Source organism: Pogoniulus pusillus, chromosome 4 (genome assembly GCF_015220805.1).
Source record: "Pogoniulus pusillus isolate bPogPus1 chromosome 4, bPogPus1.pri, whole genome shotgun sequence".
NCBI lineage: Eukaryota > Metazoa > Chordata > Aves > Piciformes > Lybiidae > Pogoniulus > Pogoniulus pusillus.
Genome location: NC_087267.1, coordinates 40,154,292 through 40,181,641, shown reverse-complemented (window position 1 = coordinate 40,181,641; position 27,350 = coordinate 40,154,292). Strand labels below are relative to the sequence as shown.

Sequence of the window (27,350 nt, the reverse complement as noted above, 5' to 3'; positions counted from 1 at the left end):
CCCGTTTGACGTGCGCGGTTTTGGTGCAATGCGAATTATCTCCAGTCATTCAGTCAGGAGGGGCAGCGCCAGGCAGCAGAGCAACGGCGGGGCTGCCTCCTCCTTCTCCCTTCCCCTCCTCCTCCCCCCCATTGCCATAACAACCGCGCACAGCCGCTCCGCACCGCACCGCGCCTGAAGGGCTGAGTGTCCCACGGGGCCCCGCACGGGTGGGGCTAGGGGAGGGAAGAGAAATAGTGACATCCTTCCAAAAAGGGGGAAAAAAAGAGAAAAGGCTACCCAAACAAGAAAAAAGAACAAAAAAGGGGACTTTTTCGCGGGGTGGGTCTGTCAGGGACCAAAGTGACCTCAAGCGCTGGGTGTGCGCAGCTGCTGCGCGGGGCGCGGAAGGAGGAGAGAGGGAGGGACGGGGTAGACCCGGGAGTGACTTCGAGTGGGGAAAGGCGGGGGGGGCGCGGAGGAGGAGAGAAGAGGGAAGGAGCCGGAGGAGGGGGGTGCAGAGAAAGTTGGGAGGAAATAGCCCAGGAAAAGTGACACTCGCGGAGCTCGCCGGAGCGCGGAGGAAATAAAAGCGGCGGCGGGCAGGAAGTGTAAGGAGGAGGAGGAAGGAGAGAAGAAGAAGGAGAAGGAGGAAGAAGAAGAAGAAGCAGCAGCAACAGCAGCCGCCGCAGCAGCAGCAGCAGCAGCCGCCGCTGCCGCCGCGGCAGAAGAGAAAGCAAAAGCCGTACGCCGGCTCGGTGCCGCCTGGCCCGGCATCCGCGGGGCTGCGCGCCGCGGCCATGGCCCGGGAGAACGGGGACGGTGGCAGCTCGTGGAAGAAGCAGGCGGAGGACATCAAGAAGATCTTCGAGTTCAAGGAGACGCTGGGGACGTAGGTGGAGGGGAGCGAGTGCGAGGTTGGGGGGTAGAGGGGGTGGTGGTGTCCCTTCCCCGCCGAGATGCGCGGCTTGCCACGCGGGTGGGTGCGTGTGTGTAATTCCGTGTGTGCATCCATGGGCGCTGCTACCTGCCCCACTCATTCATCTGGGCAAGAAGTCGGGACAATTTGGGAGCACAAGGAAAATAAAACTAGAGGAGTTTTATATATATATATATATATATATATATATATAGCATTCACGCCCTTCCAGAAAAAAAAGAGAGGGGAAAGGGGTGAAAAAAAGTGTTTTAAAATATTTATAGGATGAAGAGACAGGGAAAGGCTTTCTCGTGGTAGCACAACTGTAAATAAATGCGGTCTGACTTGCACTCTTCCTCCTACAGCCAATGGCTTCGTCTATTCATGGACAGACGAGCAGAAAGAATAAGAGTGGATTGGATGTGTTTTAGCTGTGATGCTTAACTGTTGTTGAGGTTTATTTCTGTTATTTATAGTGGCGGGGCATAAAGATTAGTAAAACGTTGGAGTGTTGCTTTTTTTTGCTCAGAAGGCTGAGAATAAACATGCGCAGATGGTGTAAGGGAGCGGGGTGCAGACTGATGCTTTTTTGGCTGAGCAAAGAGTTTTATTTTTGTTAAAACCAATTTTTGCGTGCAGGATTTCGTAGAGGTAGAGAGGTGGGAGTGCTGAAACAAGTCAGCGTGTGAGCTGCTGTGTGTATAGAGGTTGTAATTCAAGTCCAGTTGTATAGGGAGTGCTCTTCGTGGCTCTGTCTTCCCTGCTTTAATTGCAACTTCAAGCGTGTCTCAAAACGAAGCATCGTTAATCTCAAGTAGTGCTTCTCATATTTTGGAAGTGGCACACAGAGTATGGTTGAACAAGTTTCAACTGTATTATTTCAGTTTCTGTCAGTTTCCAAGGCAGGGCTCTCTATAAACAGAGTATTTCTGGTTCACAGACTCACTGGTTTCCTATGAGCAAACTACAAGTAAGGATCAGGCTGGTCACTTAATATGGAGGCAGGTCACTCCATAGCAGATAGCTATCAGAATGAGCAGATAGCCATCAGAATAACACTGATCTAGCAACTCGAATTAATGTCTGTCCAGGTCCTTGAAGCAGCAAAGTGCAGCATAAGAGCTAAGTGTTATGGTGTATTCTCATCACCTTCAATGAGTTTTTGTTATGGGAATTTCATGCTGGGAGAGACGTGTCCCTGCTTGTCACCTTAGGTGTGTGGTTTCCTTCCTGAGCTGTTTAGGAGGAAAGTCTTAAGAGATTTGCTAGGATGACAGGACAGTTTGTTTTGGTTTTCATTATATGTCTTTATAATTTTCCTGGTGTATGAAGCCCTCTGCAAGAGTTAATTTGTGCCAGTGAAGAGATCCAGAGAGAGTTAATGCTGCAGCTTTGATCCATATCCCGCTGAAGTTAATTGGAGCAGGTGTAGGTCCCAAGGAAGGTAAAGTTGGTCAGTGTTAATAGTTATGCATATTTGCACAACTGTTGCAAATTAAATTCATTAACTGTGGCCAATTACTGTCTCAAACTATTAACTACTCTCTTAGCCTCACAGTTTGATTAATAAGACCTTCATGTAGCTGTGAAGTTTTTAATGTACCAGTCACTCTTGAAAGTTTTTTGAAAACACCTGGATTAGTAACCTGGTCCTGTACAAAAAAGGCAGAGCTATTTTCTTTTACAGACATAAACCACATTAATTGTGATGTGCCTTTAACAGCCTACACATAGATTGCCTCTGGTTGTGCATTCTTTAGGTTCTGGAGCGCAGGCTGATGATTAGATCTGAATCTGAGTTTTGGTTCTGTCCTTGCTGAGCCACCAGCACATAACCTGCAGTTTCTACCAACTCTGGCATGACTTACCAGGGTGTGAAACTTCAACAAAAATTTAGCCCATAGCTGTGCAAGTCACTGAAGTACTTCTTCCATTCCCACTGAAGGCAAGGAAAGGCAGATACACAGGATGCAGGAGTCCAAGTAACGGGGCATGTTCTTAGTTAGTGATAGGAAAGTACTTAAACAGGAATGAAGCATCTTTTCAAAGCACTTTTTAAGGCATCTGGACCAAAATGTTTCCCCCATTTTTTTTTTTTTTTAATAGAGCAGCCGTAAATCCTGCTTTGATGCCTCTTGTACTGTAATGCTGAACTCTGTTGGACATTGATTGGTTGATCTCACCAGCTAATAGATTTGTCTCTAGCATGGATGGGCTTGGTTTTACGAACTTGGTGTGTCAGACGAAGTACGCTGGATTAGCCTAGTAGCTGTATTTTGCATTTCTCTGCTGCCTTCCATTTCAGGATGCCAAAGTTCTAAAAGCACTTTTACCAGAAAATCAGAACCTTTTTCATGCAGCAGTCTTACCCACCTGTGGTAAAACTGGTTAGAGAAAGAAAAGCATTAAATCCCCAAATCAGGGAAGAAGGTGAAAGAGAAACTAAAACTGTATTTTGTTTCAAGTTCATTGGTTTGTGAATATTCATCTGCATGTATACTGCATTAATGAGTTGTTCTGTGAAGGAATTCTTCCATCTGAATAAAAGATTTTCAGCAGCTCTTTAACATGGGAGAGCTGAAATGGCTGGAATTATTAAAAAGATCCTTACTCAGTTAATCATTGTATCATTTGGGCTTCAAGGAACCTCTCTAATGAGTACCCAGCTCTCTTTTCCAGAGCTGGAATTAATTATTTACACGTCCTCGTGAATCATGTCCAGCCACACTGATATGGAAGTAGGCATTTTGAATTTGACATCACCTCTGGATGTAAGAAAGTAGCCTTTTCCATCCAAAGAATTGCTTCCTTTAGTGTACGAGGTCTGTGTTGTTTGTTTTGCTCACTGTTGTTGGGAAACAGTGTTTTCCTGAAGATCTTACCAGCAATGCAATAGCATGTTCAGCTGGTACCCAAACCTGTATTTAAACTCTTCTGTATTGATGCAGTAAGTCCCTTACCATGTGCAATCTTAGTTTGTGCCTGCAGCCTTTTGGGTACCAGAGCACCAACAAAGTATCTTGGTAACGTTAATCAAATAAGTAGAATATAAACACAAGATAAAATATATGTTACATAGAATCATAGAATCAAGCAGGTTGGAAGAGACCTCCGAGATTATCCTGTCCAGTCTATCACCCAGCCCTGTCCAATCAACTAGACCATGGCACTGATTGCCTCATCCAGGCTTTTCCTGAACACCTCCAGGGATGACAACTCCACCACCTCCCTGGGCAGCCCTTTCCAATGCCAATCACTCTCTCTGTGAAGAACTTCCTCCTAACATCCAGCCTAGACCTCCCCCACCACAACTTGAGACTGTGTCCCCTTGTTCTGTTGCTGGTTGCCTGGCAGAGGAGACCAACCCCCACCTGGCTACAGCCTCTCTTCAGGTAGTCGCAGACAGCAATGAGGTCACCACTGAGCCTCCTCTTCTCCAGGCTAATGTTATAATATTATGTTATACATGTTGTAATATATAGGGTATTGTATATAATATAATATATAATTATAGAATCACTAAGGCTGGAAAAGGCCTTTAAAATCATTGAGTCCTACTGTAATCCAACTACTATGACCATGGAACTATAGCCTGAGGCAACACATCTGCATGCTTCTTGAACACCTACAGGGATGGCAACTCTACCATCTGCTTGTACTCATTTTTTCCTGATATCCAATATAAAACTTCTCTAGCACAACCTGAACCCATTTTATCTCATCCTGTTGCTAATTACTTGGGAGAAGAGACCAACACCAGCCTCATTGCAACTTCCTTTCAGGTAGTTGTAGAGACCAACAGGATCTCCCCTTAGCCTTCTCTTCTCCAGACTAAACAATCCCAGGTCCCTCAGCCACACCTGTTAGATATAATGTATTACAATGTATTATTATATACAAAATGCACATAATAATCCTGTTCCGTTTCTGATCTGCTCAAGTTTGAGAGAGATGTTCCATGTTGGAGTGTGGTGACATGGCAGTGAACCACACTCTGTATATTTAGTGTCAGTAGGTACCTTTTCTTGAAACTGGACCTGTTCACTACTGAGCTCTTGAAGATTAAATTACAGATCATGAGAAAACAGCTAGGAACAAATAAAGAGTAAATCAAGGGTAAAGTAAAATCACTGCAGTGGGCCAGATTCTCAGCTGATGCAATCTGGGGTTTGTTCCAAATTAAAGTGGGTAGGCTTGATGAAAGAAGAGGATATGCCTAACATATTTTTTTCAACTTTTCACAACTTCTCTTATAGTAGCTCTACTCAATTCCCAGGCCTGCCTGGAGAGAGGGATTTCAGTCTCAGCCCTTGAAAGATATGAAGCTTAACAACAGCAGGAATCTGCTAAGAAGATCTGATAAAGTTATCTGATAATATGATCACTGAAATACATTTTTTTTTCTCCAGATATGAATGATATTGTGTCTAAGGCATTTTTAAACTCAAATTCTAAGAAGCAATACTATACACCATGGCATCCTCCAGCCAAAGGGGAAAGCCTCTGATCACTTGGTCTGCCTAATCAGTTCAGCCTTGCATTTCTAAGATACGTTATTAGGTCTTATTGACATCAGAGTTATGATGAAGTTGCAATATTTAGAAAGTCTCAAGCTTAGTAACTATGGACATATTGATGCTGCCCTTAAATATGATGTGATAGATTCCTGAAAGCTTAGTAATGATAACACAGGTTGTTGCATGGATATAGTCATAACAGAGTATAAGCCAGATGGGAACATAAATATGCTTCAGTGGTGTGTCCTGTACTTTCTGAAAATACAATACAGAGAGAAACTATAGGTGGTTCTGTTTTACTGTTTTGTCTCTTCCATACACTTAAGCCATTTGATGGGCTCTTGGCTGTCTTCTGTGCAGCCATATGTGCTTGTTCATGCTGTGAAATGGGGTCACTCCATGTCCATCTCTCACATCCATGTTCTTTCTTTACGTGTACTTTGCTGTGAACTCTTACGTGCTGTCTCCAGTGGTTTTGCCCTGTCACATCCTTCACAGTATTTTCCTCTTCATACAATCTCACCTGACACTCAGGCTTGTCATCGGTTCTTGATTGTCATCGGTTCTTGATTGTTCAGACTTTCATGGAGAACGAGGCTAATGGAGGTGATGTGCCTCAGGCCAGGCAGTCAGCCTCAACTGACTGTCCTGGAAGGACAGTTCCTGTAAGAAATGCCCCACGTGTTTGAGTTGCTGTGTACAGACGAGGTGCTGGGAGACACCACTAGGTTCAGGGTCTGTTTGCCTCTGATCAGACATCTCATCAACTGCACACCAGAAGCACTTGTGTTGGATTCAACACAACACATTGCTGTTTAGCCATTTAACTTGAAGCACCATGCAAGTTACCCAATTACTTTTTTTTTTTCCTTTCTGATTTTGGAATTTTTCAAGACATAAAGAAAGATGTTGCTATTCCTCTTGCTCAGTTTTCTGTTTTCCATGTTTCATCACATTACCAGCAATTTCTGCCTCTCAGTACACTCCATCAAGGCAGCTGTGGCTCTGTTAGACTGTTTCATCTTTCCCTCAGTTCAGTATTTTCCTTTTTTAAAAGGAACATTTCACAAAAGAAATATCTTCAGGATAGAATGTCTCAAAGGGAGGAAGTTAAGGCATATATTTTCATGGTGAGGATTGATGAACCACTGGGGCAAACTGTGAAGGCAAGTGGTTCCAATCTCACAGAATGTTAGGGGTTGGAAGGGACCTTGAGAGATCATCAAGTTCAACCCATTTGCCAGAGCATCTCCTCTGGGATGGTTTGCTGGGAGAAATCCCTTTACCAACTGACAGCTCTGGAGCTTCATGCAGGAGTCACTAGGAAAAAGCCTTTTGTTCCTCTTTATAGAGGGAGGTGTTTCTGACCTTAAGGTCTGTAGCTGAGAGTATTACCGTCAAAACCACGTGAGGTTAGGGACAGTTCATGCTGGAGAGGTGCATAGTACCTACTGCACTTCTCTAACATCTGTGAAAGCTGAGGCCCAGGTATTAATGTTTAACTTAATGCTGTGAAGCAACTCAGGTGTTTTAGTTTGTGCTCTCTATCTAGGCCAAGCAGAAAAAAGTACTGTTAGAATTCCTTTAAGGTGACACATTTCCCATTGGAATGGGCTGCCCAGGGAGGTGGTGGAGGCACCGTCCCTGGAGGTGTTCAAGCAAAGCCTGGATGAGGCACTTAGTGCCATGGTCTAGTTGATTGGATAGGGCTGGGTGCTAGGTTGGACTGGATGATCTTGGAGGTCTCTTCCAACCTGGCTGATTCTATGATTCTATGATTTGTTTTAAATTATATAATCCTGTTTGCTATCATATGGCAAAGTTTACTAGCCAGTGTGTTCTTGGAGTCCCTGCTATCTGCAGTGTGAATTGTAGTATCCTGTAATATAGATTGTTGGTGTCCTTTGAACAGTTGTGGAAAATAACAGGTTTGAGTGTTCAGCTGGAATTGAAATAGGGAAAAAAAAAAGGCAAGATGGCCAATGGATTTAAAAGCTGATGGAGAGAAGACCAGGAAAAAAAAATCTACAGCCATTGGTGAGAAGGGATTTTTGACAGCTCTTCCATGCATAGCTCATGGAGGCATTTTGGGTGACAATATAGTATAAAGGTCAATTTTCTTTCATTGGCTAAAAGTAAGGTTTCATAATACTCAATAATTAATGTCTTTCAGGTAAAGATCGAATTTTGGAGACACCCAGCTTGATGTATTGTCAGCTCACATTGCACTTATGCTTCCTTTCAGTATCTGAAGGGGGCCTACAAAAAAGCTGAGGAAGGACTTTTCAGGATATCAGGGAGTGACAGGACTAGGGGGGATGGAGCAAAGTGGAGATGGGTAGGTTCAGGCTGCATGTGAGGAGGAAGTTCTTCAGCACGAGAGTGGTGAGAGGGTTGCCCAGGGAGGTGGTTGTGGCCCCATCTCTGGAGGCATTTAAGGCCAGGCTGGATGAGGCTGTGGCCAGCCTGCTCCAGGGAAGGGTGTCCCTGCCCATGTCAGGGAGGTTGGAACTAGATGATCTTTGTGGTCCCTTCCAACCCTGACTGATTCTATGATTCCTTCACAAACATTATTTTCTACCAGTTTTGATGCCTTACCTCTTTTTGCCTTGCTTTGCCTCTTTTTCCATGGCTGTCCTCTTTCAAGCACATCTTTGCACTGCCTGAGTTCATTGCTGCCTGAGGATGCTTGATCACCTGCATGCCTCTGCAAGCAAGAAGTGTGTTTGGCAAGGTGACAGTGAGATGTCTGGGTAGGGCTGAAATAGGGTATTTGGGCTTTTCCTCACTGCTGTTGTTTTGCACAGGGCTTATTAAAATGTAATCCTTACCTAGCCCGAAACTCATTATTCAGGACCTTAGTATGGGGAGAGTCTTCTTGGCAGAGACTAAACAGCAGAGAGCCTGTTGTGACAGGACAAGGGGTAACAGTTTTAAATTGAGAGAGGGAAGATTTAAACCAGATCAAATGAAAAACTTTTTTTACAGTGAGGGAAGTGAAATATTGGTACAGGTTGCCCAGAGAAGTGGTAGATAGAAGTCCCGTCCCTGGAAACTGTCAAGGTTGTGTTGGATACGGCTCTGACCAATGTGACCTAGTTGAGGATGTCCCTGATCACTGCAGGAGGTTTGGACTAGGTGACTTTTAAACGTCCCTACCAACTCAAAACATTTTGTGATTCTATGGATGTAACAAATACCAAATTCACAGCTGCTTTCTTTTTGTGTGGATATGAGGTGAGGGCAAAGCATGCATCAAAATAATGGTAGTTTTTCTGAGGCATAGAGGTAGCTGACACCCCAAAGCTCACCACGTGCAAACCCCAGAGAATCTGAAGATTTGGTGGAGAGATTGTGGATGGAGTTGAACCCAACTCTTTGGAGTCCTATAGTAATCCTTTAACCAGAAGTAGTCTATTCTTCCCATCGCAGCCACAACACAGTGGGTTGTGAGAGCCTTCTTCGCTGCCGCTCCTGCCATCTGGAGCAGCCTGTCTGCTTCCTTCACCCTCCATCTGCTTTCACATAGGAGCTGAAATAACTCTTTATGTCTTTTCTCCTTCTTTTTTTGGTCTCTTTTTCCTCTCTACCTTGGTGACTGACCTCAATTATTTTTGTTGCCCTTCACACACAATTCTCCTGACTACGTGCAGAGATTCAGCTGAAGTTATTTAATCCTTTGAAGCACCTAAGGATACAATTAATATTGAATCAAGTTGTATTGTTTTGGTTTGCTTGACAATAACAATAACAGGATTCTGAATTTATTGCCAGTAATGGTATTCACTTAACTGGTGAGTCATAGTTTATATTCATGATTTCTTAATAGGACCTAATTTTCTAGTCATTTTAGATCTCATGAAAACAAGCTGGAACTAAACCAGTACTGTTAGCAAACAGGTAATGAGTGAAAGGAGGGATAAAAAGTTCCTTGGGGCAGCGATCCATCATTTTCATTGGCATTCAAACCACCTTGCGTTTCAGTGCTTCTCTGTAAACAATAATTAACAACCATAACAATAATTTGCAAACATATGTGTGTGAATGGGCTGTGCTTGAATGACAAATAGCTTAGTGATCAGAATATTTCTCCTTTCACACTGTTCCTTGCATCCTTCATAGCAAATCTTCACAGCAGTACTATTTTTTTTGGGTTATCTGACTTGGCGATTGCTGTAATTTTCCTCTGAATGTTGTGTCAATCACTTCTAAAAAATAAAACTATAAATAACAGATTGTTAATAAACTTTTCAGGGCCCTTCACTGATGCTTTTGTGTTGAAAGCTGTGCATGGAAGTCTATGCCAGAATTACTCACCCAACAGATTGTATGAGGTTAAATTAAAATATTACTCTTTAGCAGATTTGGGTTTTTGGCTAAGACAAAAAAGCTTTTCAAAGGTTAGTTATTTATTTGTTTTGACACTGGACATGCTAAGAAAAAGCTACTGGGAAGCTCTCTTTTGGATCTGTAAGACATCTGAACATAGGGTTGGAGATGCTCTGTAATAGTAGGTCTAATTGTGCATGCTCTCTTCCTGGACAGTATCAGAGATCCTATTTAAATCATCAACAGTTCTGGACAAGACGTTTACATAACTATGAAAATAGTTCTTAAAATACCTTTTTCAAGAGGTGGAAGAGGAAGAAGCATGTATTGATTTGTGTTTTGATTTTTCTTATATTCCAAAGTGAAGATAAGCTACAGTTTTGCTCTACTTACAGGTTCCAAGAGGAATGAAAGGGAGGTGCTTTTAACCATGCAAATGACCATGAGCATTTGCTATCAGCAGCAGTAAGGTGCAACATTGTGGCATCTCTGCTCTTAACCCTTTGTTTTTACACTCTTCTGCTCAATGTGTATTCTTCTCATTGCCCTGCTCTTAATGCTCTCCTTGTTTTAGAGTATTCAAAGGTATGTTCTGTTATGCCTGAGCACTCAAAATCTGAGAATTAGGTCTAATGCTCAGTTGTTAGAGTACAGAGGACCTAGAGGTTTCATCTGTGACTAATGAGAGTGGAGCAAGGTTAGGACCCAGGGGAAGTCTGAGGCCAGGGATGCCTGAACCTCTGTGTTTGTTTTGGTGAGAGTTGGTGTATCAGTTTGGAGAGTAAGGACAGTGATGTACTTTTTCATCAGTCATGGGGTATGAAAGTTTGCAGGCTCTTCCTAGGGGTTTTCTTCCTAGGATACCTCAGATGTGACAGGTGTCTACTTTAAGACTGTACAACCCAGTGCTGCAGAATCATTTTGTGATGCTGGTGTGTTTGAGCTGAGCAATGTGTTTAAAACTTTGCACACAGCCTGGTGGCACATGCCCTTGAGAAATGTGGCTGCCTTTCTCCCTCCAGCAAGGAGAAATGGATGTGGTTTTGAGGGTAGTGCACAATAAAACAGCATAGCTGTTTGTGCTTAAACATATAGATTGGCAAAAGCTGAAAAATACAGTGTGTGTATTTGAGGGTTTGGCTTGGAAAACTAGCAAGTCAAGTTTGAAGGTTTTAAAATATATGAAGGTTTTGTTGCTATCCCTTTTGTTGGCCTTAAATGAGATGAGACACTGTTGAGCTAAGGAAATTGCAAACACCAGAGTAAAAGAGTGCACCCTGAAGAACTGACAATCTAAACAGATATGATGAAAATGTTAACGTTGTTTTGTTAAAGATGAGAAACTGTGTCACTGGTAAAGCCAGAGCTGAGCCTGAATCTTAACCCCAGCCTTAGGCAGTGGACTGTCCTGCTTCTTTTAATAGTGGGCACTGTGTCAGCACTAAATTGCATTTATCTGTATGTGATTCTCCCAGGGTCATCACATTATAATTAGCTTTTACTAGTTAAGATTTGAAGATGAAAGTGCTGTCTGTATGCTGTTGGTAACAGCATGGGGGCCTTATTGCTGTGTTGTTTCACAGATGCTTAGAGGAATTGAGGTCTTCCCAGAGCTATAAAGAGCTGGAGGTGACCAGGCTGTTACTGGTGATGTGGGATCATTCCCAGCAGAATCTCAGCCTCTCATCTTGGCTTAAATAATTCAAGGAACAGGCTTCAACTAGGCTTCCACTTACCAACCAAACTCAGAAAGGTAGAATCACGGAACAGCAGGGTTTGGAAGGGACCTCTGGAGATCCTTGAGTCCAACCCCAATTCATTAACTGTGACCCTGCTATCCCCACTGCAAGGCAAGGACTGAAATGAGGGAAACTATTGCATGAAAATCTGGAAAAAGCAAAATGATATAGAAAACTCCAAACAACACAGAAGAGAGCTGTGACTGGGGGTTGGGGGGAGGTTGCAGGGAGAAGAGCACTTAAAGGATTTGCAGCCATGTGGAAAACTCCTCTGGGAAAGGCACAGGTTAGTAATCAAATTCAGATGTAGTTGAGAGAGACTGCTGGAGCATCCCTGAATAATCCTTCACTGTTATATGAGTTGGCTTGGAGATTTCCTCCCACCGCTTGCTCTTATGTTCTCCTGCCTCTCAGCATAAGTGAATCACTACAATATGCCCAGCCATGAAGCTCGCAGTGTTTTGGAAATTCCAAGCACAGCAGCATACTTTGTGTCAATGGCAGAAGGAAGATACTGTGAACCTATTAAATGATTGTGTGTTCCCTACCCTGTTTGCTTGCAGAGTACCTGAACAAATTCAATGCCTTTGTCTTTTACTTCAGGACATTTTGTAGCTGGGACCTGAGATATCTTAAAGATACCTAAAGCTCTGGGACCATCCTCAGCCTCACACTTTTGCACTAATGGGATTTCTTGCTGTAAGAGTGTAATTAATTTGTTCAAAAGGCACAACATTTTTTGAGGGGAAAATCTGGCACTGTTGAGCTTTTCCATGGACTGATGATCATCGTCATAAAAACACCACCTCCTCCTCTGAGTGCAAGCCAGGGTGTTTTGAGACACCTCCTCTGGCATAATTACATAGCAACCTGAATGCTGCAAAGCAAACAAGCTCTCCTTCCTAATATAAAATGCTCCCAAACACAAAAACCACCCAACAAAACAACCCAAAACCCCTTACTAGAAGGCTTATGCAGCTGTGTGCCCTTCTTGAGGGAGAGAACAGACAGCCTAATAACATGTGGCTTGTTAGCCAAGTTGCTTGATGCACCATGAGAAGATGCCTAGTTAAAAACATTTACAGAGTGGAATAATGGTGTGACTCTTGTTGGCCAAACACTGAGGGCAAGAGGAATAAATTAGAAAGAAAAGACATGTCTCATGTTGCAGATTTGACTTATGGCTTATGCTTTTTAGAAAGCAGGATGCTGGGGAAGAATGTACCAAGAAACAAGCTTAAAATCCCATCGTTCTCAAAAGCCCATAGACACAGGACATGCAGGTGCTGCAGGCAGGCTTCTGCACTTGGGTACACTAAAGTGTATCTGAGTAATTTTACTGGCCAATTTTCCTGGCTGTAGCCATCTAATTTATGTTATGGACATAAATCCTATCCTCTTAAGAGAGGAACACCCCCCAAAAAAACAATCTCACAGAGCTTTATAGCCAAGTCCCTTGAATGACCTCTGAATCTTATATTTTTAATGGAAAGAAAATAAAGGGATTCCAGGATTTCTGATGGACAGCTGAGATGATTTGTGTCCAGAAAGCCAATGTGTGCTCTTCTGGTGCAAGTACTGAAGCTTAGAGTGTGCTCATTCTGCAGGTGTATGCCAAAAAGGAGAAGTCTAGGGCAAAGCAGGGCACTGGGATTCAGCAGCAATTCAATGCCGAGAGACCTGCTTAAATGGGTAGCTTTTAGCTTATCTGACTCTAGATACAGATCCCCCTGCTTGTTGATCAGATGCACAGCTTCAAAAGTTCCTGGATGTGAGTCTTTTGAATAGGGTGGCTTGTACACTGCACCAGGCAGTGTACAATCATTAATCATTTTAGTCAAGGGCCACTGAAATGACTGACAGCTTCAGTGCCAATGTTTGCTCTGGAGATGGTGTGACGCTGTGACATCTTTATCTCTCATTGCTACATGGTTATGAGGAAGGTTTGGGAGCCTTTTATGTGCATATAAGTAGATACAGTCACTATGTGTGTATGTATAAATACCCACACATTAAAAACACTATTTATATAGTGATGCATAGTGGTAGCTAGTGCTAGTTTCTTGCCACACAACATGTTGTTTGACTTCATCAATAAATGCAGTTTATCCTGTCATTTGGTACAAACTGGTTAAGAGCATCGTGAGCATTGTTAATTTGTTCTGTAGTTTGAATTTCTCCTCATATTTGGGTTACATTTAGGTGAAGGCAGGAGAGCTTGAGCATGTCCAGAGAAGGGTGATGAGGCTGGTGAGAGGCCTTGAGCACAGCCCTACGAGGAGAGGCTGAGGGAGCTGGGATTGGTTAGCCTGGAGAAGAGGAGGCTCAGGGGTGACCTTATTGCTGTCTACAACTACCTGAGGGGTGGTTGTGGCCAGGAGGAGGTTGCTCTCTTCTCTCAGGTGGCCAGCACCAGAACGAGAGGTCACAGCCTCAGGCTGCACCAGGGGAAATTTAGGCTGGAGGTGAGGAGAAAGTTCTTCACTGAGAGAGTCATTGGACACTGGAATGGGCTGCCCGGGGAGGTGGTGGAGTCGCTGTCCCTGGGGCAGTTCAAGGCAAGGTTGGACGTGGCACTTGGTGCCATGGTCTAGCCTTGAGCTCTGTGGTAAAGGGTTGGACTTGATGATCTGTGAGGTCTCTTCCAACCCTGATGATACTGTGATACTGAGTGAGTTGTACCTGCTTACATCATCTAAGCTTCATTATTTCTAATAAAGGCTCTAACCCAAAATTCAGGATAAGGATGTCTGCAGTGGTGAGGAGGAAGTTGTCCTTGGATGTAAACTACCTTTAGGTGATTTCTAGGTGATTTTAGGTGATTCTAGACTTTAGGTGATTTCATAGACTTTTGTCTGTGCCGTGACTCCTTGCCAGATGTTTTTCTGATGCTTTGGTGTGTCGTTCCATCTGCGGAGATAAGATTTGACTCCAACCAATGGCTCTATGCCCCTACTTTTGTTCACCAGTCAGTTTCTTTCAGTGATGGGAAGGGGATAGACAGGTTGTTTTCTCCATCCTGACATCTTTAAGAGAAATTACTTGGGTAGTACTCCACAGCTGCTGGGATATATGGTGTTGGACCTTGGTCAGTTTGCGATCAAAGACCATGGAAGGATGTCAGGGACAGTCTCGGCTCTTTGATGCGCCAGGTCACCTATGGCTCTCTAACTCTGAGACACTTCTGATACATCCTCTGAAATATTGGAAGGAAAATGCCCACTTTGCCTAAGTTTTGTACAGGAACTTTATGGTGCCCTCTCCTTCAATTAACTAATGGGGTAAACCCAGTCACAGAAGAGGTAAGAATGTGATGATCCCCTTCCCTCAGCTCCCTCATACCTACATTACTTCTGCTACACAAATCATAGATGTCTATGCCCTGTCTAAAGCTTGCACAGCACTTGGTTGAGTGTCATCTCACAGGTGTGCACACCTGGAAGATGTCAAAGCTTCTTTGCTCAGGTCAATTAAGGGCTTTGTATCTTTAGATAAAGCACATTTCCCATGGGGAAATGAAGGCAGTGCAGAGGAGATGGGGTCTGTTAGAGCTTTTTGGGTGTAAACTTGACCACAGCAAGTGGTGGATGAATTAACCAATGCTGTACTTGATGTTAGGAGGCCTCTCTAGTTGATTGGACAGGGCTGGGTGATAGGTTGGACTGGATGATCTTGGAGGTCTCTTCCAACCTACTTGGTTCTATGATTCTGTGATTCTCTCTTGGGTATGCCGTGAGGGATTACCCTCTGTAGATGGGGTGGTTGAAGAATCTTCACTAACCACATTTAACTCTGGTCTACACCACTGCCTACAGGGTGATGGCAAATGCTTGTTGCCCTCTGCCACTGTATGGTTATAGCCTGCAAAGCTGTGTCAATTAATACCTCACCCTGCTAATAGCATTTTGGTGGTGAGTACATTAATTTCTGTGATCAGTTCCCTTTTCTGCTATTATTTAAGCAATATGCCCAGGGACAGTTCCCTTTTCTGCTATTATTTAAGCAATATGCCCAGGGGCATGGCAACCATATTCTGGTACTTCAATGCCAAAGCAAAATATGGAAGATAAGGAGATTGATAGCAAAAACATCTGAAAGAAGTTTTGGCTTCAGAAGGTTCCCATAAAATGTCCTCCTAGAGGTCTCCTCATGTACTGGCTTTGTGTTTTGAATAAACCTTCCTGAAGCCAGAAGGTAGCACACAAAAGCACCCCAAGCCTGTTTCTCTTCTAATTTTCTCTTAAACTCATTTGTAGTAGTGCAAAGTGTCGATAAAACTCTGCCTTTGATGTGCACAGCTTGGAGTTTTTCCTTTTGGAATCAACAAAAGCTTATACTACTCATCAGCACTTTGGAATAGCAGAATTTTATGTTCCTTACACTCAGGTTTCAAACATCAGTATAAAGTTACAAGGCTGTGGAGTGGCTGGTTGCAAGTCTAGGACAGAAGAGGAAGGGGCTAAACATATCCCATGGGGCAGTTTGCATCTTCTGCCAGCCCAGTTGTTGGTGGGGATGCACTGTGAATTTATTTAATGAAACAATACAAGTTAAAAGTTGTCTTCCAAAAAGGAGGTGGGGCGAGAGAAGAAATGCAAAGTGCAAGAAGCTTCTTTCTTTTCATTCCATAGACGTTATAAATCAGCAGGGAAGCCAACTGCATTTTTTTTCCTTTCTATCTTGTGTCATTAAAACATCATCAGCCACTGCACTGGAATAGTTTGCAAGAGCTGTTTCTCCAGGACCAATTTCTAACTGAGAACAACAAAAAATTGGTAGATGCTAGGTTGAATTTGCGTGTCAGCAGGTACTGAATTCAATTTAAGAGCTGTAAATGGAACCAGTCATCATTTCTTAATGAGATATATGAGAACAAAGAATCACAATGCTTGAATAATCTGTCACATCTCTATCAATGCTGCTTAAGCAGTTATTCAGTTTATTCAATGGTTTGACAAGGTAACATGACAAAAGCAATTTACAGAGCAGATAAAATACAAATAGTGCTTTTTTTCTTCCTTTCTCCCCCCCTGCCCCTCCCAAGAAGTAATTGTTAAAGCCATATCCATCTGTTTTTTATCCTTGCAATCCCTGCCCAGTCATCTGTTTTCAGTGACACTGCTTGGATGAAGTCCTACATGGCCCACAGTGATATTATTCACCAGATCATTTGTCATTTATCCATCCCTACTCTAATGAGACTGTCGTCTGGGTCTGGGTGAAAATGAATGATGCATTGTTCTGATACACAGTGTAAGTATGTTTTTCACTTAGTGCCAAGGCTGAATTTCTCCAGAGTCCTTAAGAAAGCCTGGTCCTCAGCCTTTTATTAACACATAATGTAAATCTTTCCGTATATTGTATTCATTTGGCAACAAATGTAGGAAAAACTTGTTACTTTGCTCCTAGGGAACTCATACCAAGCACTATACACAGAGGTATGGAGATTGCCTGTTTTAGTACCAGAACTTTCAAGACACTGCATCAGACTGGTATTGAGATTGTCCCAAGCCTGTTGGTAGCCATGAGTATCTGCAGCAAACCACTCATAAAAAGTTACAGGGACCATCACAGTGGACATTAAGTGCCATCTTCAGCAGCAGGTGTTAGCTGGTCTTACTTTTCAAGTCCCCATGCTTTGAGTGTGGTGTAATGAAACTATAGTGCACAGAAGAAACGATCTTTCCCTCCATCTTCTTCCCTCTTTCCCCCATCTCCGTCTTCCATTTTTCATCATCTTCAAGGGCAGCTCACAGACTTAAGGCTTTTGTTCCCTGCACAAATAACCCTGGGATTGCCTTAGTCCATTGTGTTTTATATAGCTTACAAGATGCCATTGGGGTACCTGGCTGCCTATCTTACTACGCCTTTAACTTTGCACGTCACCAGATTCTCAACAGAGGTGTTGTAAACAGCTCTTAGGGGTTTGTGAGCAGTTTTCATTTCAGACAAGGTGACAGGTCACCTTCCAAGTATCCCAGAAGACTCTCTCATGGAAGAGAACCCTATTTCTTATCATTGCCACATGACTCTCATTACTATAATTTCTGCACCAACCACAGTCCTGACAAAATCTGTGATACCAAAAGTGCATATGCTTGTATTTTATCTACATTTATGCATGACATATGGACTCCCAGTATATGGTTCCTCTGTTCCTGCTCAACATTGAATTTTCTGGTGAGTGTTGAAGAATCTGAATATGTGCAGTATTTCCTTATCTATTATTGGTGTTGCTGAAGCCTTTAGCTTGTGGTTTGTTGCCTAACTGTCAAATACTCATGGCTCCATTAAGAAACAGATGTACAGGTCTACAGTTTGTCTTTGTAGCTGCACTTTTGACATATTGTAAATGTCCTTAATTGAGTTGGTTCAGGATAATACCATCTGCTGGCTTCTGTTTCTGTTGTGGCTCTTGCTGAATGCTTGTATCATTGTCTATAAGGAAAGATCACAGAGTTTCAGCAAGGTATTATGTTGATTTATTTTTTTAATGAATGAGAATAGAGTTTGAAATTAGACTCCCTTATATCTACATAAGTTAATATATATATTAATAGAATTTGTACCAAAAGGCACGTTTCAGACAAGAATTGAGCTCTGTGTCCGTGTTGGTCTCCCTTAATTTACTGTTGGCACATCTATAAACATGTCAGAGCTCCCAGATTAGGAGAAGAGCAGCCTTTGGGATGATGTTTGGCTGCCTTTGATTGTGGAGGGAAGGGGAATAAACTTAGATTTGCCTGAAACTTTGACACGAAACTTGGTCTAACAAGATAAATCCAGCTATGTCATCTTTAAAGTCATTTATTGTATCTGCAAGGTTGATGGGCTTCTTGTCATCTTTCAGCATAGTCAAGTATGTTGTGATATGAAGCTTTTGGTGGCAAATGCAGTACTGGACAGGCACTGGATGAGATGTGTGCTGAGGATGCAACTAGAAAAATATGTGCTGCTTGCTGAGAATCTAGAACAAAATCCTCCTCCTCATGTCACCCACTGTCATGTTGGGTTTTGTTCTCCATCCTCAGCAGTTGCCACATCTGTGTCTAAACTGTGAAGTGCAGTGGAAATTCCATTTCCCAGCATGCTCTGTCTCTGGTCATGACAAGTGTGAGCAAGTGTCAGAAAGTATCTGGGTCACGATTTATCTGTAGTGGCCTAACTCTGCTCCCAGTAAAAACAGTGAGAGCTGGCTTTTGATGTTAATGAGACAGTGTTAAACCAATTTGGAGATGCTTATGAAGGCTTTACCTCTCTCTGCTCCACTCACACATAGTGGCAACAGTGAGGAGAAGTGGGGTCATGCAGGGAAATGAGAGTCCTCCAAATACCATTGAAGACTGGGAGATGGGTGTGCTTAGTGTTTTAATAGAAGTGGGTCACTGGTCTGAAATACCTTGTGTCCCAGCAGGGCTGAATTGTCCTTGAGCTGGAGTTGTCTTCGTGGTACTTCTGGGCAGGATTCAGTAGAAAACTTCCTGGCCATGCATATGTGTTAGCACTCATGTGAAGGTAACTGCAAAAACACAGGTTGTCCTTTCACTTGGTAGCCAGTTTCTTTGGCTCGGTGTCCTTGCTGTTACTGTTCTCCCACTATTGATACCCAGTACTGAACCAATATTCTTTCCCCCATATTGGTACTCTCTCAGGAATAGGACTTTGTGAAGTGAGCTTTGGAGGTGGTGTGGACTAGTGGTAGAGGCATTTATTGGGTGGAAAAGTGCTTGGTGATGATTCAGAAGACTTGTGTTTGGTTTTGACTGTGCCACTGGCCATTTTTATGACCTTGGAAAAGTTGCAGCACCTCTCTGGCCTGGTTTCCCCATCTGCTAAACAGTGTCCGACCTACTTTGTAAAGCCACTTTGAGATCTAACTAATTAAAGCTTGCTATGTGAGATGTGCAAAATGTACTATGTAAGCCTTGTTTTTGTCATGGTAGTATGGCAGAAATCTCCCCTCTAAGTTCCCAACATACCTAAGTGTGTTGGGAACTCAACTGCAATGCTGTTTGGCATTGTGTGGGGGACAGTTCTGCAAGAACCTGCTCTTTTTTCCTGGAAATACTGCTGACTCCATAAGGCAGTAGGCAGCCACACCTCAAAAACACTAGAAATGGGACGAGGCAGCAAACCCAGCTAAAACACATTTTATTTCCCAAAACTTGTTCTCGAATCACAGAATCAGTCAGGGTTGGAAGAGACCACAAGGATCATACCAAGCCCCCTGCCATGGGCAGGGATACCCTACCCTAGATCAGGCTGGCCAGAGCCTCATCCAGCCTGGCCTTAAACACCTCCAGAGATGGGGCCTCAACCACCTCCCTGGGCAACCCATTCCAGCCTCTCACCACTCTCCTGCTGAACAACTTCCTCATGTCCCATCTGAACCTACCCATCTCCAGCTTCGCTCCATTCCCCCTAGTCCTGTCACTCCCTGATAGCCTGAAAAGTCGCTCCGCAGCTTCTTTGTAGGCCCCCTTCAGATACTGGAAGGCCACAATAAGGTCACCTTGGAGCCTCCTCTTCTCCAGACTGAACAGCCCCAACTCTCTATTTCAGTGTGCTGGGAATCTCAGCACAGCAGAAAGACCTTTCAAAAATGTCTCTGAATTCTGACGAGTTTCACTGGTGGATGGACATTAGGAGTAGAACTGGAAGGAACTGTAAAGCTGTGAGGCAGTTTTCTTTGAGCAGTTCAAGTTCTAAATGAGATTCAGAAAATAACAGTAGTTTTAGCTTCAGGCTGTGGAGTGGAATTTGCAGAGCAATGGATAGAATTTAGATTGCCCTGAAGAGCTCTCCAGTGATAAGACAATGTGGTGTTGCCTCAAAGATGCATCTGTAGCATTAGAGATGTGTTAGTTGTCTGTTTAATGACATTTTTAATGTCTAATAATGTTGGTACCTCTTGAAAATCAGTTAGTTCAGTAGCTGAAGTCATCATGGAGAGTAGCTACACTGACCCTGAAGTGATAAGTTTTTTGAAACACCTTGAAGAAGCAATTAAAACAAAAACAGTTGGAGGAGTATCTTCTTTTCCATGTCTTCATGGGGAAAAAGTGGTTGTGTTTCCAATCACTGCAGCATTGCTGTTTTGAAAAGCCTTTTTGTAGGCAGAGTGAGTCCAGGTTTTTGGTTTGTTTTTTTTTTTCTTCTCTGATTCTGGAAAAAAAAAAAAAAGTGAAGTTAGTGAATAAATTGGAAAGCAGGCTTTCATTGAAGCTGCAAGATTTACATCTGCTGGTGAAGGCTGCTGCTGTGGAGTGTTTGACATTCATCAGAAAAAAATCTCCAAGTCTAAACAGTTTTATTATGCAAAGTTATATAGTTGGAAGGTAAAATACTCTGTCTTTTTCCACATTGAAGAACAGTACCAGCTGATGGATGTCCTGTCAAATTTCTCATAAGCTTGCAAGGAAGGTGAATAGCTGTGGGTCTTACTTTTCAAACCATGGCTGTTATAAGCAAGGAGCTTAGCCAGGCCAGGCCAAGAGTAGGAGAGCTGCTGAGCTCATTATTCTGAAATAGTGTTGCACAAAGTGAGAATTAGCAAACCCTTGACATGTGGTGGTTGGACGAGGGGCAATGGCTTCCAACTGGAGAAGAGCAGATTTAGATTGGATGTTAGGAACAAGTACTTTACTATAAGGGTGGTAGAACTCTGGCATAAGTTGCCCAGGGAGGTGGTTGGGGCCCCATTCCTGGAGATACTCAAACTGAGGCTCAAGAGGGTTCTGAGTGACCTGGTCTAGTTGAGGATACTCCTGTTCACTGTAGGGGGGGTTGGACTAGATGAACTTTGGAGTTCTCTTCCAACCCAGACTATTCTATGATCCTATGACCTTCATGAATTAGGGTCCCAATATTTAGATCTTCCCATTTATGTTTTATTAACACAGCTTTATACTTCTATAAGACACTTCCACTACTCCACTTACAAAGCAGACAATGGCTGCATTTGTACCTGAGTGCAGAGTTTTCCCTGAAGTAAATTTTCCTTAGTGATTTAGGGAAGATCACAGTTCACTGAAACATTAAAGCTTCACTCTGTTTAGTGACTGATTAATTTGCATATGCATACTATCACATGAGCTTATGCCCAAGCACATGCTAGAGTTGTCTTAGAGGTGTGAAGTCAAAGGGACTTCAGTAGGAGGTAAGATATTTAGCACTTAATTGCTTTTTCAGTAGGTGTGGACTGCTAAAAGATGTCCAAGAAGAGCACTCCTGAGTTTTATCCCTCTGGATGATCTTGGAGGTCTCTTCCAACCTGGTTGATTCTATGATTCTGTGACCAGGTTTGCTGAGTTCATTGCAGCAGCTGTAAACATCCATTATTTTGGGTGAGAGACCCCACTGCAGCTGAATGAGTTGAGAGCTGTGGCTCAACCCTCAGCCCTGCCAGGACACTGATACCAGCAGGAATCACCAACATGGCAGCCTGAGCTGTGGGGAGGACGTTGCAGAAGAGGTCCTGCATCTGGGTCAAGGCAATCCCAAGCACAAATATAGGCTGGGCAGTGAGTGGCTGGAGAGCAATCCCAAGGAGAGGGACCTGGGGGTGCCGGTGGATGAGAAGCTCAACATGAGCCAGCAGTGTGCACCTGCAGCCCGGAGAGCCAACCAGATGGGCAACATCAGGAGAAGTGTTGCCAGCAGTTTGAGGGAGGTGATTCTCCTCCTCTACTTCGCTCTGGTGAGACCCCACCTGGAGCACTGCATCCAGTTCTGGAGCCCCCATTACAAGAGGGATGTGGACATGCTGGAGCATGTCCAGAGAAGGGCCACGAGGATGCTCAGAGGACTGGAGCAGCTCTGCTGTGGGGACAGACTGAGAGAGTTGGGGCTGTTCAGTCTGGAGAAGAGGAGGCTCCCAGGTGACCTTCTTGTGGCCTTCCAATATCTGAAGGGAGCCTACAAAAAAGCTGGGGAGGGACTTTTTAGGCTCTCAGGGAGTGACAGGATTAGGGGGAATGGAGCAAAGCTGGAGGTGGGGAGAGTCAGACTGGATGTGAGGAGGAAGTTGTTCAGCAGGAGAGTGGTGAGAGGCTGGAATGGGTTGCCCAGGGAGGTGGTTGAGGCCCCATCTCTGGAGGTGTTTAAGGCCAGGCTGGATGAGGCTCTGGCCAGCCTGATCTAGGATAGGGTATCCCTGCCCATGGCAGGGGGCTTGGTACTATATGATCCTTGTGGTCTCTTCCAACCCTGACTGATTCTATGATTCTAAGTAGCCACATCTGGTGAGGATGCCTTGCCCTTGGTGGCTTGTGTCTGTCCAGCACTGAGCTGCAACAAGCATGAATCAGAGCCCTCTGAAGCTGTTGTGAATCAAAGCTTTCTTAAGCCGTTTTGAACAATATCACTGTGAAATATCTTGGCAAGGTGACAGAGGGAAAAAAAAGCATTTAGCATAGCACATGGTTGGTACACCATAAATATTTTTCTCAGTTTTTTAAAAACTGCAATAAGGGAACATCAGCCTTCGTGAAATGCCCTTTAAAATGCAGAAAGAAAACTCAATATACTTAATAGGCTCCTCTTTAATCAAGAAAAAAAAAAGGAAAAATAAACTAAACCCTTGACTGCTCAGAACAGTATCTTTATCACAGGTGAAAGAACTGTGGGGGGTTTTGTTGTTTGTGTTTTATTTCTGCATATCTTTAACTTTATCAATGTGCCCAGGTGGCCAGGAGAGCCAATGGCATCCTGGCCTGTATCAAGAACAGTGAGGCCAGTAGGACAAGGGAGGTTTTTCTTGCCTTGTACTCAGCACTGGTCAGGTCATACCTAGAGTAGTGTGTCCAGTTCTGGGCTCCTCAATTCAAGAGAGATGTTGAGATACTGGAATGTGTCCAGAGAAGGGTGACAAAGCTGGTGAGGGGCCTGGAGCACAGCCCTGTGAGGAGAGGCTGAGGGAGCTGGGGGTGTTTAGCCTGGGGAAGAGGAGGCTCAGGGGGGACAACTACCTGAAGGGAGGCTGTAGCCAGGTGGGGGTTGGTCTTTTCTCCCAGGAAACCAGCAACAGAACAAGGGGACACAGTCTCAAGTTGTGCCAGGGGAAGTACAGTCTGGATGTTAGGAGGAAGTTCTTCCCAGAGAGAGTGATTGGCATTGGAATGGGCTGCCCAGGGAGGTGGTGGAGTTGCCATCCCTGGAGGTGTTCAAGAAAAGCCTGGCTGAGGCACTTAGTGCCATGGTCTAGTTGACTAGACAGGGCTGGGTGCTAGGTTGGACTGGATGATCTTGGAGGTCTCTTCCACCCTGGTTGATTCTATGATTATAGAATGTTGACTGTAGCAGAAAGAATAATGCAAGGCAAACAACTGGACCTTGAACAAACCCAAATATTTGCCTGTAATTTGTGTTTAATCTCATGTGAGGCTTTGCTTTAGGTGGACTGGTTAAAGCTTGGTGGTCTTTCAAAATCCTGAGGAAATGCAAGGAAGGATGCAGTATCTCTTCACCCTGTGTATTGCAGAATCTGCAGAGGTTGTGAAAAGTGCTGCTTTTTCAGACAAACCCACTGTTTCCCAGGAATGACTGCTCTTTAAAGGCAGTAAAAAGCCTGGGTGGGATTCACTGTCATTTAGGCTGTCCCAGGCCTTCTGAAATAGCCTCATCAATCTGGCAGTGGTGTCACTGTGTGTGGTGGGGATGGACACCCTATGGGAGCTGAAAGTTGTGTGCAATAGCAGAAAACAGCATTTAAATGGCCTCTGTGGGCACTGCCATTTGGGTCCTGAGATGGACAGAAAAGCAGGGTCTTGCATGACTTAGGGTGCTGATGGAAACATCTCATCTGAAACAAGTTTAATGCTGACATAGTCCAAGATCTGTTGCATCATGGTAGGGGAGCTGATCTGATGGTTTCAGGAGGACAGAGCTGGGTGAAGGCTGTTTGTAATATAAACACTGCCATAAGGGCTTTTTTCTGCCGGTTCATGGTCTTACAGGTGAGAGTAAACATTTGATAGCTCTGGTGCTCAGCTGCAAGTGATTAATTTACCTGAAATTAGGCCAAAGGTGCCATAAACTAGGCCACCTTGGTCAACATTCAGTTTGAAAATGTAGGTATGAGATTTATCTGTATTCACCCATAAAAAAATGTTTCTGTTCCTTGTTTCTGATCTTGCAGCACGTTGCTGGGGTTATCACTAAGCAATTAAGTTAATGGCAGTTCAGGGTGTGTATGATTGGGTCCTGGGGATGGGTATAGTACCTTCTGTCTCAGTTGGATCCAAACCTTTTACTGCTTATAAGATCTTCCATGAAGTAATTGTGGTAAAAGTCAAAATTACTTTCTTTGGGTCAAACTTTCTTTCTCTATTTTTTTTTTTTGTCTTCTTTGCTTGCCAGATTTCCAATTAGCTCTGGAAACTTCAGACAATGTATTTCAGTCCTTTGAGGGTGGTGGTAGCACTGTTCTCTCCCCTGAATTTGGCACAAATAAGACATTCCTTTAAGCTGGCCATTTCCAAGTAAGCTATTGGAAAGAAAAAGTCAAAAGCACGTGTATCCCAGCTTGTATCACAGTGTCACAGTATCACAGTATCATCAGGGTTGGAAGAGACCTCACAGATCATCAAGTCCAACCCTTTACCACAGAGCTCAAGGCTAGACCATGGCACCAAGTGCCACGTCCAATCCTGCCTTGAACAGCCCCAGGGACGGCGACTCCACCACCTCCCCGGGCAGCCCATTCCAGTGTCCAATGACTCTCTCAGTGAAGAACTTTCTCCTCACCTCCAGCCTAAATCTCCCCTGGCACAGCTTGAGGCTGTGTCCTCTCGTTCTGGTGCTGGCTACCTGAGAGAAGAGAGCAACCTCCCCCTGGCTACAACCACCCTTCAGGCAGTTGTAGACAGCAATAAGGTCACCCCTGAGCCTCCTCTTCTCCAGGCTAAACAATCCCAGCTCCCTCAGCCTCTCCTCGTAGGGCTGTGCTCAAGGCCTCTCACCAGCCTCGTCGCCCTTCTCTGGACACGCTCAAGCATCTCAATGTCCCTCCTAAACTGGGGGGCCCAGAACTGGACACAGTACTCAAGGTGTGGTCTAACCAGTGCAGAGTACAGGGGCAGAATGACCTCCCTGCTCCTGCTGACCACACCATTGCTGATGCAGGCCAGGATGCCACTGGCTCTCTTGGCCACCTGGGCACACTGCTGGCTCATGTTCAGGCAGGTATCAGTCAGCACTCCCAGTATCACTTGGGCTGTGCTGAAAAACCTCCATTGGGAGAATCTCATCTGCAGTTTGTAACCCTGCAGGTAGCCCATGGGATCCACTGCTTCTGCTTTGCAAAAGCAGCATTCACAGTAATTAAACATTAACTCTGCCTTCGCTTGTGAATTGCTGTCATCATTACTCTTTGTGGTCGTGAGATGTTTTCTGTGTGTGCGTGTGCTTGATTAGAAGCTTTTAAAGCACAGGCCTGCTCTTTATCTCACTCGGTATTTGCACTGAAAGGTGATTTGGATCTTGCAGTGCCACGTCAATGTGGCCAGTCTGCTTGAAATGACTTCTGGGCCATTACTCAGAAAACCAGGAATTTTGTTGCTCCTGGTGTAGTGGGTGATGGAGGAGCCTGGTTTCTGCCATCGCACAGTGCAACTGGCAAAAGCAGACACTCTGCAGGCTGAGCGTGGCTTTGGCTGGATGTTTTCTAGGGGAAATGTGGGTTGCTGGCAGAGATGTAGGTGGGTGGGAAGTGGAAACTCCAGCTCTGTAGTGGGGCTTTCTTCAGCTCCATTTTCTCTGAACCATCTTCTGGCTGGAAAAATCTTCCCTCGTCTGTGGTGTGGGAGCAGAAGTGCTGCCTGGAATTTGGTTGCCTGATGATGATGCCCTGTTGGGTTTGAAGTTGAGTTACCGTTGTCTGCCTCTCGCATAAAGCCTTGCTGTACTGGTACTATGCTGCCTGGAGTTTGTGGATGGTTGAGGGCCAGAGAGGGTGAGAATACACAAGAACTGGAAAGAACGAGTAGGAGAGTGGGGGAAATATGAGTCATAGCTGGATGCACCAAGTTTAAGTTGCTCCTTAGGTGGGTTTAGAGGAATATCTCTTAAAATAACATTAAAAAAAAATAAGGAGAGAGAGAAACAACCCAAACAACAAAAAAATTCAAAACAAACAAACAAACCCAAACCAAAACAACCCAGAGAATAAAGTTTGATCATTCTTAGATTACAGAAAAGTGAGAAGCACTGATCAGCATCCTCACTTCCAGGGCTGTTCAAGCCCTGACCACACAGTTAGATGGTATCCAGTTCAGGACTGGCCAGGGTCCAGCTGGCAGGGAGCATAGCCAAAAGATCTCCTGTCTGTCTGTGAAGTGGTGTATAGGTGCACCACACACAGCCAAGCACAAACTCCTCACTTCACGGTACAGCCCAGTCTTAAACAAAGAAACAAACAAACCAAAGCAACCAACAAACGATTTGGAAAGACTAAAGTTTCTGCCCAAGAGGCAGTGTTTGAATGCTGTAGCACAGCATTCTCAGGTCATTCTCCCTGTAGCCCAAGCTTGGCCCCCTGCCAGCGTGGGTTTTGGGAGGTTTAATTCTCCTAACGTGAAGCTTAGACACATGCATCTTTTAAGCAGCAGCAGCTGGAACAAAGAAATGAAATTATTTTCCAGATTCAGAAGTAACCACCAAGCAGTTTTCATACCTTCTGCTCCTCTGCTGGAGTAGGAAAATTTCTTCTAAGTCTGAGAAACGTGCATAGTGCAAGTGTCAAGCTGCATACCTTGGGGGAAATAAAGTCAAAAAAAAGAGGCTATTGGTGGAGTGAAGCTGCTGAAGGCTTCTGTAACATTTAACAAGGCAGGTGTGAAGAGATAGACTTGTTTTGCAGACGTGATG

The 27,350-nt window shown here is 44.2% G+C and overlaps 1 protein-coding gene across 3 annotated transcripts in view; it reads left to right on the top strand.

Moving 5' to 3' along the window:
- The first annotated feature begins 464 nt into the window (after window positions 1–464).
- Window positions 465–27,350, top strand: part of CAMK1D (calcium/calmodulin dependent protein kinase ID) — a 278,957-nt gene continuing 252,071 nt past the window's right edge. For all 3 annotated transcript variants that reach the window (XM_064142642.1, XM_064142641.1, XM_064142639.1), the window contains exon 1: window positions 465–871. In XM_064142642.1, coding sequence (XP_063998712.1) covers window positions 780–871 — 92 coding nt within the window. In that variant the 5' untranslated portion in view covers window positions 465–779. The remainder of the gene's footprint in view (window positions 872–27,350) is intronic.